The sequence below is a fragment of the Podarcis cretensis genome, assembly GCF_951804945.1.
Source record: "Podarcis cretensis genome assembly, chromosome: 3".
Lineage (NCBI taxonomy): Eukaryota > Metazoa > Chordata > Lepidosauria > Squamata > Lacertidae > Podarcis > Podarcis cretensis.
In genome coordinates this window covers 84,836,379-84,849,994 of record NC_137172.1, presented here as the reverse complement: position 1 = coordinate 84,849,994, position 13,616 = coordinate 84,836,379, and the positions used below count along the sequence as shown (strand labels likewise).

General features: G+C 37.8%; 1 protein-coding gene across 3 annotated transcripts in view; it reads left to right on the top strand.

Moving 5' to 3' along the window:
• Positions 1 to 13,616, top strand: part of BCKDHB (branched chain keto acid dehydrogenase E1 subunit beta) — a 42,717-nt gene that overhangs the window by 18,569 nt on the left and 10,532 nt on the right. For 2 of the 3 annotated variants that reach the window (XM_079971975.1, XM_079971977.1), the window contains exon 9: positions 337 to 423. In XM_079971975.1, coding sequence (XP_079828101.1) covers positions 337 to 423 — 87 coding nt within the window. Of the gene's footprint in view, positions 1 to 336; positions 424 to 4,366; positions 4,963 to 13,616 lie in introns of those variants that run through there. The other variant, XM_079971976.1, reaches the window with a different exon arrangement.

Here is a 13,616-nt window from a genome sequence, read left to right as displayed (position 1 = left end):
GTAACTGTGATAACTGCAGTCTTTTAAAAAAGTAATTTGGAACTTTTAACTTGTTCATTGATTTACTGGTGTTAATAGAAAATTAAGACTGATCCATTGCATGGATGAATCTGCAGGGTTTTTCACTCTGTATTGCATTAAATTCTTGTAGCAATTACTGTTGTTACATTTCTTATAGAATTTTAACTGTTGCTGGATAAACTTTGGATATTTTAGAGCAACAATTTAGCTTTTAGGAATATTTCTGCAAGTATGCTTATTAAAACATGAAATTGCATGTTCTATTTATACTATGCATCTGAAAGATCATTGTTTTAAATTATTTTATCTTTGCAGTCGGTGGCAAAGACTGGACGGTTGCTGATTAGCCATGAAGCCCCTATTACAGGAGGTTTTGCGTCAGAAATTAGTTCAACGGTTCAGGTAATCTGTTTTTAAGTACCAGAAGATTATTTTCTAGAAGGATATTTATAGTGTTAAGAATGACATACTCAAAAATATAATAAAGATGTTACAGTTCTCTTGTGCATGTTAATTTCCCATCATTTTGGGAGTTGAGTGCTGCCTTGTGGTTGAAGGGAGAATTGTTGTACAAACAGGGAAATCTCAGTGTTCCAAGCCATCAGTCTCGTTGTGGTTGCATCTCAGTACTATGCTTCTTTGTTGGCTTTCAGGCTTGTGTTTTCTGCTTTACTTCATTTGTGTCTTCTGTAGTGCCCATGTATCTCCTTGAGTCCTCTAGTTTTCCTTTGTCTTTATCAAAGACAAATTTTTATGGAATTTTGCTTGAGGATTAATTTTGTAGTGGTTGTAGCAAAACAGTAACATAGGTACACTTACAACTAAGTGGTGACTAGTAAATCTCTAGAATTGTCATGTATAGTACAGCTAAACATTTGGAAGAAATGGCCACTGATGTGTGAAAATGGGGTTCTCTTGAGTCTTGTTATGGGTATACAGGGAAGTTTAGAAGTTTCAGAAAGCAGAAGAAAGACTGTGCCACACACTGTGTTTTTCACAGCTGATTTTATTTTACAGTGGTGATTATGTTGTTACTTAAGTTTATCGTTTTCAAAACTCAAGATAAAACTTGCCTATCCTGAAAAATTCTGATTTTGTTCATATTTGAAAATAGAGTATATTATTTAAACAGAGCAATTTATGACAGCTTGTTTTGAAATTATTGGTTTCATGATTCTTTTCATATAAACTGGAAACCCATTGTTTACATAGCCATTTTCATTTGGTACAGAGTTTAATGCCCTTGAATTTCTACTCTCTATTACTTTATTCATCCCCCCCTTTCAGTAATTTTTATATATGCATTTTATTAAAAAATGACAACTGCAAAAGTGGGCAAAAGCTTTATAATTGGATATAAAAGCCTTTCTCCCCCTTCCTTTGTTGTCATTGTCATTTTTCATAAATTCCAGATGTAAAATCAGATTTTCTGTCATGTGATTTATGAAATATATTGTAGGAGAACGTTAGTTTAGGCACACAAAATATTCAGCTTTATTATTAATTTCTAACACATATTCACTTCACAGTGAATGTATTTTTTAAAGTGTTTGACACATCTGTATCATGAAAAGAAAGCAAAAATCCAACCCCCCCCCCAATCAATATTTTGCTGGATGAAATGCATAGTAGGAATGCCAAAAATCTCAGGATTGGAGTTGGCTTTTACTTTTGCACATGGAAGTAATAAAACTTAAATAAAGGGAGTCCAATTGCAGTAGAAAAATTCTATTTTCATATCATTCATCCCAACTGTGTGGCTAGAAGAAACTGAATACCAATATGCAGGTTACCATAAGAGTATTAGCATGCATCACTTGGGGGGTACTTCTGGATCTGTTACTGTCGCTTGAGGCTCAAGTGTCCTTGATTCCACAGACTTCCTTCTATAATTTGCACCCCTGTCTGGACAGGAACAGCCTAACTTCTGTTGTCTACACTCTGGCAACTCTAGGCTAAATTACTGCAATGCATTAACACGTGGCTGGGTGCCTTTGAAGACTGTTCAGAAACTACAGCTGGTCCTGAATTCAGCGGCCAGATTGTTGACTGGTGCAAGGTGGTCTTACAATATAAACCCAATTCTGGCATAACTGCACTGGCCACCAGTTGGTTTTCAGTCTTAATTCAAAGTGCTGGTTTTGACCTATGCTGTTCAGGATCCTAATAACTCAAGACTGTCTCTCCCCACATGAACCAACCCAAAACTTGCGCTCATCATCCAAGGCCCTTCATCCTGTGCCTCCTCTGAGGGAGGTTCAGAGGATGTCAGCATACCTTTACAGTGGTGGCTCCCTGCTTATGAAACTCCTTCCCCAGGGGTGCAATCCGGGCATCATCATTCCTTACTTTTAGGCACCAGACCTTTGTTTTTTAATTTATCTGATGTCTCCCTCAGTAGGCGAGATACTTTAGTTCTGCCTTTTAATTTTTCCTCTGTTTTTAATATATGTAAGTTAAATAATAACCATTACTATTAATAATTTTGCATCTTATGGCAGTGTACACACACAACAGCATGGTGTCATTATGGCAGTGTACACACACAACAGCATGGTGTCAGCATGGATCTTAAATAAAAGAGAGAGTCACATTGCAATCCCGGGCATGTTAACTTTAAGTCATGCTGATTTCAGCAGAGCTTGCTCCTAGAAAAGTAGGTATAGATTGAAGCCTGAGTTATCAAACTTATCTTTTGCATTGATGTAATCCTGAAGGAAGATTTAAAATCTTTTAATGCATATCCTAGCGTTTAATGAAGATGGTGTATGGATTGCCTGCTAGTGGTGACTTATTCCTGGAACTATAAATGTAGTTTTATTTAAATAGACTTTGTTCTGTTAAAATGAAAATGGAACAGAGATGAATTACACCTGCCACACTGATGCTCATCTTTAATTTTGAGAGCCATAAGTTCTGTGTATAGTGAATTGAGCTCCAGGAATTTCCAGCAGGGACCAATAGTATGATTTGTGAAAAACTATTGAGCCTACCTTTTACTTTTCTTGCCCACCAGAGTCAATTCATGTGGGTATTGCCTGGAAAGTGTGGCTTTTAGATAATGAGCCTTCTGTCACTACATAGGTTGCAACAAAAGTAGAAGTAAACATTTTTAAAAAGTTTGCTTTCCCGATCCAAAGCTTTATCTAAGTGGATGCAGGGAAACAATTTGTTTGCACAATTATCTGGTATGTTGCAGCTAATCCACATTGTGTCTTTTTTGTCTATGTGAACAGCCCTAGTCTTTCCTTTTATACACTCACATGGTGAAAAATAATGTCTGAACTAGTGGAATGCAATTAGTAATGAGACATACTTCCTGCTTTCCTGATTATCTTTCCTGGTGTATTGGCAGTAAAACTTCATGTAGCACAAAGTTTACTGGGGGTGGAAGGATGTTGCCTGGGCATAATATTTTATATCAAGACTTTGCTGATCATGATGTTGCTTTTAACAAATTATGAAAGCGTTTGATAACCTCTCACCCTAAAAGTGTTTCTAAAAGAGTGGCTGTTGGTGGTATCTACCTGTCACAGAGTTGGACATCTGTTTTATGCTAGCATGATAAGGAGACAGTTATTGCTAATCATCAGAGGTTCCCAGCTCCTTTTATTTAGTATTATTTATATAGAGCATTTGTACCACATTCTTCAACCAACAAGGCTCCCAGAGCGGCTTACATGAAATCAGAACAAGACCCTCCCTAGCTGCAGGCTTAGATTGAAACAAACAAACAAATAACATACAGAGGAAAAGGGACAAGGAGGGAAGATGAAAATAAAACTCAAAACCCAGGCACCAAATTATAGACAGCTGCTCGTATATTGACCAGCTTCTTGCATACTGTAGGGTTGCCATATTTCAAAAAAAGTTGTTGAGCTTTTTGTTTAGACCCCAAAATTGTTGGGCTTTTTGGTGGAAACTTTTCCGTAAAATAGTCATTTTAAGCTTTTTGACCTGTTTCTGCTGCTTTTTCCAGCGCATTGCCATACACCCAGGTTTTCCCTGTCATTTTGTCAATTTGGCAAAATTTCATCAGATTCCATTTTTACACCTAAAGGCCAGGACATGCTAGGAATTTTCCTGGCGTATGCCAAGCCTAGCATACTTCAGAGGCTGGAGGTGCCTGATGAAATGACTGCATCTAGATGAGACATGAGGGAAAAGAGGCCCGATGGAGCTGGCCTGCCACAGCAGAGTCAATGGATTGAGCTCTGCTACTCAGCAGACCTGGAGCCGCCTGAAACACATTAAATTTCCTAAAATCTCATTCTGTAAAACAGGGCCAAATACTCGGGATTTGCCATACAGCTAATTTTCTGTTTTGCTCTTTAATCTTCTGCAGTTCAGCTGGCAATAATCACAACTTCTAAAAGATTGTCACAGTTCCATAGATCACAGTATAAGATAGTGTCCTTGGGTTGTTGGACAAAATTAATGAACTGTAAAGCAATAAAAGAGGCATGCGGAATGGAGTAGAAGCCAAATGGAAAAGAAAAGGAAGAAAGAATGGTGAAAAGGGTGGCCTGGGGGATGATGATAAGCAAGAAGAATTGAGCTATATAAAAAGAAAGCATTAATAACATGGGCTCTGATTCAGATGACTACAAAAAGGCGTTTCGTTAAGAAAAGCATTTTGTTAAAATTCCCTTGTGTTGAACTACAGTTAGCGTGGCAAGATGCATCTATTTTAAAAAGATAAAATTCTGACAGCTACCTTTCCTGAGATTTACTTTCTATGTTTTGATTATGCATGGAGTAAGACAGTCTTTGTGGGGCCACATGAGGGTTTTTGTGTGTCATGTTAGCATAAAGTCTGCATAATGATGTGAACCACCCACCCACCCCTCTTCTACCATTAGTATTGGGATACAGATTGTTATTGGCTATTGAATAGATCAATAGAGTGTAATTTGTGAAATGTGGGCCATTTTTACTGAAAATTTATTTCCATTTTGGGATGTTCAGTTTGCCGTAGATATTTATCTGCTTGAGGCAAAATGATTGTCATAGTAGTACATTTATATTTACTGACTGTGATTTATAACTCAATATATGCCTGCCAAAGCAGAACTGGAATAAATATGGAACTTTTGTTTTAATGAATTTCTTTCCTTTAGTGGGTTTAGCACATGCCTCTGTTCAACTGTTAATGTTCACTCTCCTAAAATGTGTTTTGGGTTATACTTGTTATTTAGTATATAGTTGCAGCTGCAAAAATATATTTGTAATTCAAACCAATATGGTTGGAAATACAGACCTAAACTTAAATTTAACCTAGATAAATTATAACATGCTTGCTTGAAATACCATTAATTCAGGACTTCCGGTTTGGATCGCAAGCAGCAAGGGAGCGCGGAGAAGCTGCTGAAGGGCTTCTCCGAGCTGCACGGGGGGCTTTTGGGGCAACGCAAAGGCACTGCGACCCCAAAACCTCAAGGGGGGCCCCCTTGAGGGAAGCGCAAACCAGCAGCGTTGGAATGGTTCCGGAGTTCCTCCGGGTTTTTTCATTTTTTGGAAGACTCGGGAGCGACGGGACTGAGAAACGCGAATTGGTAAGCCCTGCGGACCCTGTGTGGCGATGCCTCTAGCTCTCACTGAAAAGGTGACAAATTTCTGTAATTTTAAGAACAGACGCCCTTGGTGCTGAGCGATATATTTTGGGATTGAAAATTGAAGGATAGAAACTAAGGAGCGCTGGATGTTAACAGATTAAGACAAGGAGCCCTGGCTCGTATTTCGGATTTAAGATGGCGCTGGGACTAAAATCGTAAGAGTGAGACAAAGAAACTAATACTCACCCGCTGTAGAAACGGAGAAGTGAAAGTCCTCGCTGGCGGTTATGCGAGGCAAGGGAAACGAAACGAGAGAAGTAGCTAAAAGAAAGAAAACTTTAGAAACTTTGTATCGTATTGGGTGAACACGAAGGAATAAGAGGAGGAATCAAAGGGCTTGCGGAAAGGACGCAACGGAGGCTATATTTAGAAGCAGAAGAACAAGGGAAGGGAGAGGGAGAGCAGAGCAGACAGAACGTATACAGACCGTAATGGCGCTGAATAAGTAAATGTTTTCCCACCTACTTAGCTCTGACGATGGACTTTAATTTATATTACTAAAAATTGGATAAAGAATTGGGAATTCCGACCTCCCCCTCTCGATTTTTTGGTGGACTTTACCCTCCTTTACCCTTCACAAACAGCGGGAGGGAAATCCGCGTAAGACCCATGTTCATACGACTTGCTAGTATTTACCTCCTCTCTCAGTAATCCAGCTGGACATTATCTACCCTGCCTGGTTCATAAAGGACTTAATTTATATCCTTGGAAATAATCCCGCGTGAAGAAGGCTGCAACACCTTTTGGATTTGACCCCGCTGAGGGAACAACAGACCATCCCGAACTCCTGAATACCTCTCCTCGCACAGCCCCCCGACCGAAATGCTCCAGTAGGGAGGCTGCAAAGTTAAGAAGCAGGAACCTAACTGGATCTTTCCCCTTTCTATGGACTACCTTTGCACTACAGAGGAATCCTGAAAATCTTGGAACTCTCCGCCCCTTTGGAACCTTCCGTCTCTTCTCCCCCCCCTTCCCTATTCTTCCGTCCCCCCCCCCTTTATTAATCTTGGCATTTTTGGCAGGAACATTATCCAGATAGCTTTCTAAAGACTGCCTACCACCCGTGGAAACTGATTAAGCCAAACAAGTGGCTGAAAACCGCCTAAAAGAAGGAGAAATAAACTGTTTTAACTGGAAAACATAACAAAGCTTGGATATTTGAGTATACATACAAATTTCCTATCTACTCTTATTATTCCGTCTCTTCTTTTGTTTCCCCTTTTTCCTTGTTCTCTCCTTTCCTCCCTTTTTCCTCCCCACTTCCTTTCCTCTTCCTTTTATTTCTTTTTACAGCTTTTTCAATATCTAAGTGTAATAACTCCCCAAGTTGGCTGTACTATATTGTACCATCATATCTTGTATATTGTTAGCAAGTTGTGATCTTGCCTGATTACCGAAATTTAGATGGGTGGTAGATGAGACCCAAAGTAATCAATGAAGACCTGAAGATAAAATTTCAGACGTGAAAATCTATAAAAAGGGAGTGTAAAAGAGCCGGACAGATTAAGATAACATTTGTAAGGTGGGAGATATCTGATTGCTGACTCTGATAAGGTGGTTTTATTTTGAGCTAGGTGGTTAGATTAAGATTATTATCTGAAGGGTGGGAACACCTGACAGTGGAACTTGACAATAGTGTCTTAACCTGACTTAGAGAAGATCAGTGCATTTCCTTCTGAGAAAACAAAACTACTTAAGATTGTGCGCCCCCTTGGGGAGAGACATAAGAAATTAAATTTCGTTTAAAATCAAGGACAGGAGGGGAGGGGGAGGGCAGAGACTGGGGAGATGGCGGGAAAGGACGGGAAAAAGTCAGTAGGAACACCATCAGAGAGGAAAACCTCGCGACAAGAGGAAATCAAAGATCTAGATATATTATGGATGAAAATAAAGGAAGAATTTAAACAGAATGAAAGTCACATGGAGAGAAAATTAGGAGAGATGCAGGACTCCATTGACAAGAAGATAGAGGGTGTGGTAGGGGAACTGTCAAATAAGATAAAAGAACTAATGACCCGATCAAAGTCCTTAGATACAAAAAAAAATATTTAGATACACATTCCCTAAAAAACCAGAGGCCTTCTTACTAGGTATTATTGGAGAAGAAATTAGGAAAGAAGACAAAACCTTGTTTCAATATTCGACAGCAGCGGCCAGAATGCTAATTGCACAAAATTGGAAAGGTACAAATATACCAACGGTGAAGGATTGGCAAACAAAATTATTTGAATTTGTTGAGTTGGCAAAAATGACGCAAAGAATTAGAAATCAAAAAAATACAAAGTTAAAGGATGATTGGAATAAATTCATGGTCTATATTGAGGGTAATTATAAAAACCTACCAACTATAGCAGGTCTGTTATAAAACTTACGATGTATGAACTAACAATCCAATACCAGCTGTAAAAAATGAAGTTTTTAATATCAGAAACCCGAATTCAACAGGGAAGGAAGTCAGTCGGTGTATTTTAAACATGCACTCAAATTTGTTATATGTATTAGCTTTTTTGTTCTTTCTTTTTTCTATGTACTCTTTTCTTCTTTATTTTGTTTTTTCGTTGTTGGTGTAGTTTTTTTTTTCCTTTTTTTCTGTTTGTGTTGTAAATGAAACTTAATAAAAAAGAATTAAAAAAAAAAAGAAATACCATTAATTCAAAGCATAATGGGAAAAGGACCAGGATAACTCTTAAATAATGAGGGATTCTCATGCACAAAGTGAACCTTTGGAAAGTTTTTGTAGAATTTTTCTGAAACTTAGAAAGATTTTTTCAATATTATATTTTGTTAGAATTTAACCAATAAAAGGAACTTCATTGAAAAAGCATATCAGACTATGCAACTTAAGTTTTATGAACTGGTGTAGTTTCCTTTTTTGTTCCAAAGATACATTAAAGTTTGGATGCATCAGCATTTTCAACAAGTTTATAAACTGAATGGTAATTTGGGATCAGAGAGACATATGGATTCTTTAGTATACATTCACGTCCTATTTAGTTAGAAAATATTTTATAAAGTACAGTGCATTGCATCAATAATCTGTAGTTCAGTTCTAGTGTTCTTTTTAATCACTTACTTGGCTTCTGACTGGTTACATGTATGACTTTTATTTAATACAGATTGAATGTGACAGGACATAGCTGTGAAAATGTTCAATAAAATGCCTAAAGTCTTGCACATTCAACATGTCCCAGTTCCAAAAATTAAGGCTTGAAAGCATTTTATTTTGTTTGGCATTGTAAATAAAAACCCACAGAAATGGCTTTAAATATGAAATTGTAGGAGTTACTGTTAAATCTGCCAAATTTAAAAGGTATCATCTCATACTATATACTCATCCTATAAAGAAAAACGAGAGCTCTCAGTTTACAATATGCCAGTTGTTTTGTGGAGAATCCATTCATAGATAGCTTCTGAGTAGGGCATTCTTATCTACACATAAATGCTGCATAGTAATGCTATATGGACTTCTTTCCCAGTTTTGGCAAATTCATTGATGACAGATTCTACCAAAACAGCAAATGCTGTTCACTGTTCCTCTCAAAGAGTTCCTTTAGAGGGCAAAGAGATCCAAAAAATACTATATTTAAGTGTATACCTTCTGGACATTAAACATATATGTAGAAATAGACTGCAGTCTTTTTTTGTGACGTTGAAAATAAATCACTGCATTTATCTTACCAGAATAAAAGTGGTGTAGGATTAATTTTAGAAAGGGTTGGCTTACAGGAAAGTCTTTATTCCAAAGTAGTTGCCAAATTTTAATGTTTCAAACACACACTTGCACAATATGAAAGTAGTTAATGCTTTTATTAATTTTTATAACTATGTAAGGGCATCCTAGAGTGTGGAAGTGTTACTTGGTATAATTTCAGTAATTTGCAGTTCACAGAAAAGATGCATTTTATTGACAAAGATTTATTTCATTTGCTCACAAGGGGGAATGACCAAATGTGAATAATGATCTTTCTCTTCAATTAATCACCTAGAGCATCAATCCACACACACACACACACACACACACACACACAATTTGTAAGTACCTGGAAACATAGACTGTACCACATGCAAAACATAACACTGAATTATAAGGAAGCTTTAGTTAACTCTGAAGACATTAATAGGAGCTATTCCATTTTTCTAAAGTGATACTATGTAATAACACATTATAGCAGGGTTAGCCTATATGACACTCTAGAGTTGTTGCTAGACTGCAGCTCCCATAGTCCCTGACCATTGATCATATTGCCTCAGGCTTATAGGAGTTGTAGTTCAACAACAGCTGAAGAACACCACATTGACTACCCCTGCATTACAACAATAGTAGCAGCATCAACCAATGGTCTGGTTTGCATGTCACTAACCATAGTTAAGCTTAATGTTTAAGTTTAACAGTGAATATGCGGCATGCGTAAGGTGATAATCACAGTTGCATTGTTTCTCCCCTACTGGGCAGTTTGGGACCTAGGCTTAGTGTTATATCCAAACCTAGGCTCATGATTTGTTGGGTGGTAAGCAAAGACGCGGGTGGCGCTGTGGGTAAAACCTCGGCGCCTAGGACTTGCCGATCGTCAGGTCGGCGGTTCGAATCCCTGCGGCAAGGTGCGCTCCCGTTGCTCGGTCCCAGTGCCTGCCAACCTAGCAGTTTGAAAGCACCCCCGGGTGCAAGTAGATAAATAGGGACTGCTTACTAGCGGGAAGGTAAACGGTGTTTCCGTGTGCTGTGCTGGCTCGCCAGATGCAGCTTGTCATGCTGGCCACGTGACCCGGAAGTGTCTCTGGACAGCGCTGGCCCCCAGCCTCTTAAGTGAGATGGGCGCACAACCCTAGAATCGGACACGACTGGCCCGTACGGGCAGGGGTACCTTTACCTTTAAGCAAAGACCAAACCTTACAGCTATAGCTCATGATTTATTTGGGGAAAACAAGCCATGAAGCCAGACTGGCTTAGCATTAAGTCCAAATCTATGACAGTGTGGCAGCTTCAGGAATCGGGGACGAGTGAAGTGGCCACAACTATTGCTCTGTTCACCATTCACTTTGTGTTCACCATTAAACCAAAGTTAAACTTAACCATGGTTTAAAGTGACACACAAGCACTGCCGGTAACACAGATTTAAACTTGGCTGTTTTTTGCAAGTTCACCTCAGTGGATTCCATGAGCTGGTTTAATATTATTGAATATTCTCAGAGAGACGAGGCATCCTCATCCAGTGTGGACAAGCAACACAAGTTCTTTGAGGTCAGAGGTCAAGTGACTGAAGCAGTAGCCTGGTTTGCACCACTAGCTTAGTGCGAACGAGGAAACATACAGCTTTCCAGAAAGGAAGTCGCAGCTACTTTGCTCTTCCTCTGGTCATTCTGCTGTGCTGAGCTAAACTATGGTTTCGCTTAGTGTGCCATCTAAACTAGGACTGTGGTTTAACTCTCTCCTAACAAACCATGAGTTGTAACCACAAGCTGGCAAGGGGAGACATCGTGATCATAAACACTTATTTGAGAGTTTGCATGTTTGCTTGTTTGTACTAAGCCAGGGGTTGGCTTAGCATGGTGTGTGAACCAGGTCAATGCTTTGTTCAAGTGTTCTGATAAAGTGTTTCTGAGATGCTTCTGTCAATATCAAATAGCAAATATGTCTTCATCATTAGGCTGCAGTTTTGTTTTTAGAAACCATGTCCTTACCTCCTCATACAACTTGGTCAACAACCACAGTGATAAGTGAATTGAGAAATAATCCTATCTGCTGCTGGTAATACTTGCTACCTAATGGTTTATTTACTTTATATAGCAATGCATAATTCTGTGAGTAGTTTTATGGGTACTTAAACTAATTACAGCTTTTGATTAGCTTTTTGTACTTGAAGAGGAGAAAGTTTGAGCAGCAATGGTAATTTCAGTGGTAATAAAATTAGCATTAAGGTTTGACAGGCTGCATTTGTCCAGGTGCTATACACTTGGAATTCCTGGCAAATGAATGCAGAGAGGCTAGTTTATCATGGGAAAAGAAAAGTATTTCAGACTTCTGTTTTCAAGTATAAACAATTCTAAACTTATTTAGAATGCAGTGAGGAAATTGAAGATAAACCTGGACCTGTATACTTCAGTTTGTACACCTGAAATGATACAGTGCTGTGATGTTGGTCTAAAACAGCACAAGATAAATTTCTCAGCTACAGTATTATTTCCTAGGACATTATAGCAGATAAAAGAGTTTTTTCATAGACTGAAGAAAATTATGATAAATGTTCTTAAATCTAATTTATGTGAGCTAGGTCTATTGAAAAAGGAAAATTGTGGAATGTGCAGTTTTTACAAAGGTATGTATATGATAGAAGGTGAGAGACCACATACAAAGTGTTTAAAAATGCACAAATAACTTCTTAACACATTATAAACATACAGTTATCATGCATCTGAAAATGTTTTTTATAGAGTTGGGGAACCTCTAGATCTGCATGAGAGGTGGTGAGAGGAGCTGCAATGGGGAGGGGGAATTTAACTCTGCATCCTTCTACTGTGGAAATATCCACTTGATAGGAGTTTTGTTGTACATCAGGTCTGTGTCAAACTCATTGGATTTATTAGACTCGGGAATGATATTCCTGCTGACTTTATTTGAATTGTTAGTTTGCTGTACGCTGAGGGATTGTGGGATAACATACTTTCAATGAATGTGTGGGGAAATTAAATTAATGATCAGAATAAAATAAAAAATATTGAAAGCTTACGTTCCAGCTTTGCTCTAGGTGTCAGAAATCAGTTCAGATTAAGAACAAATTTCTCCATTACTACTTAAATTAATTTCCCCGTTTTGATAAAGGGGGAATCACTAAGAAAAACCTCTGTAGATTCATAGAACTGCAGAGCTGGAAGGGATCCCAACAATAATCTATGCCAACCTGCTGCATTGCAGGATTCTAAGCCAAATTCATACACGAGAGATTTCCATGTAGCATGATTCCCCCATATAGATAGCAAACTCAGTATGATATATTTTGATTAGCCTGGTGCTTCAGGAAGCTTGTTGATGTACTTATCATCAAGCAAATTTGTACTTATCATCAAGCAAATTTGTCACCAATAGGCACCTTAATTAATTAACTATTCCCTGTTGCTTTTTGTTTGTATACACATCTTTCTCTTAGGAATTGAATGTCTCCTAAATAATTGCATATTTAGATACACTTATGAGATTAAAAATGTGCTGTGTGTTGAACTGAACTGGCTGAGACAAACAACACCAGTTTTGCTTGTGTGCATGCATATACTAAGCATTTAGATACTCTGTCATGTTACACTTTCGGAGTATAAAACCTATAGCCTGTGTTAAGGACAAAGTAGCAATATTTAGGTTAACTTGCAGTGAGCTAAAGGAAATATTTAATGAAAATATTTATCGTGTCAGACTCTACATTACAGGGACAGAGATTAAACTACATTTTGTGAGAATAGTAGATATTATGTACAAGTAAATATTATGTACAATAAGAGTAAAACTGCTTAATTTGTTCTTTTACAAATAAAGGTCCCTGACCTTCTAGCATAGTTTATTTCAAGCTTTTAACAAGGTTTATTTAAGACATATGTGCAACGATTCTTACATAGCTAGGGTTTTAACATGAATAGTTTTTTCCTTAGTCCTCAAGATTGTGGTTTTGCCTGACAGTTTCTATTTAATCTTGAATGATGAATTTTATAGTTTGCTGAAGTATGTATGCAACTTTCCTTTAAAAATATTAGTTGATTTAATTAGATTTGTTTGCTTTTTGCAGCACTTTGAATCTTCCTTAAAATGTATTCTTAAACTGTTAGTTTTTAAGTACTTCCTACATTACTTGCAATCAGTTTCAATCTAGTAGTGAATATTAGATGAACGCATCCTTGTGTCAGTTTCTCTGCGCATAGCGTTAAGGAATGGTTTTATTTGATTTTCTAATGCTGTTTCACATCCTCTTCACTTCAACATGGATTGTGCATGAAGAG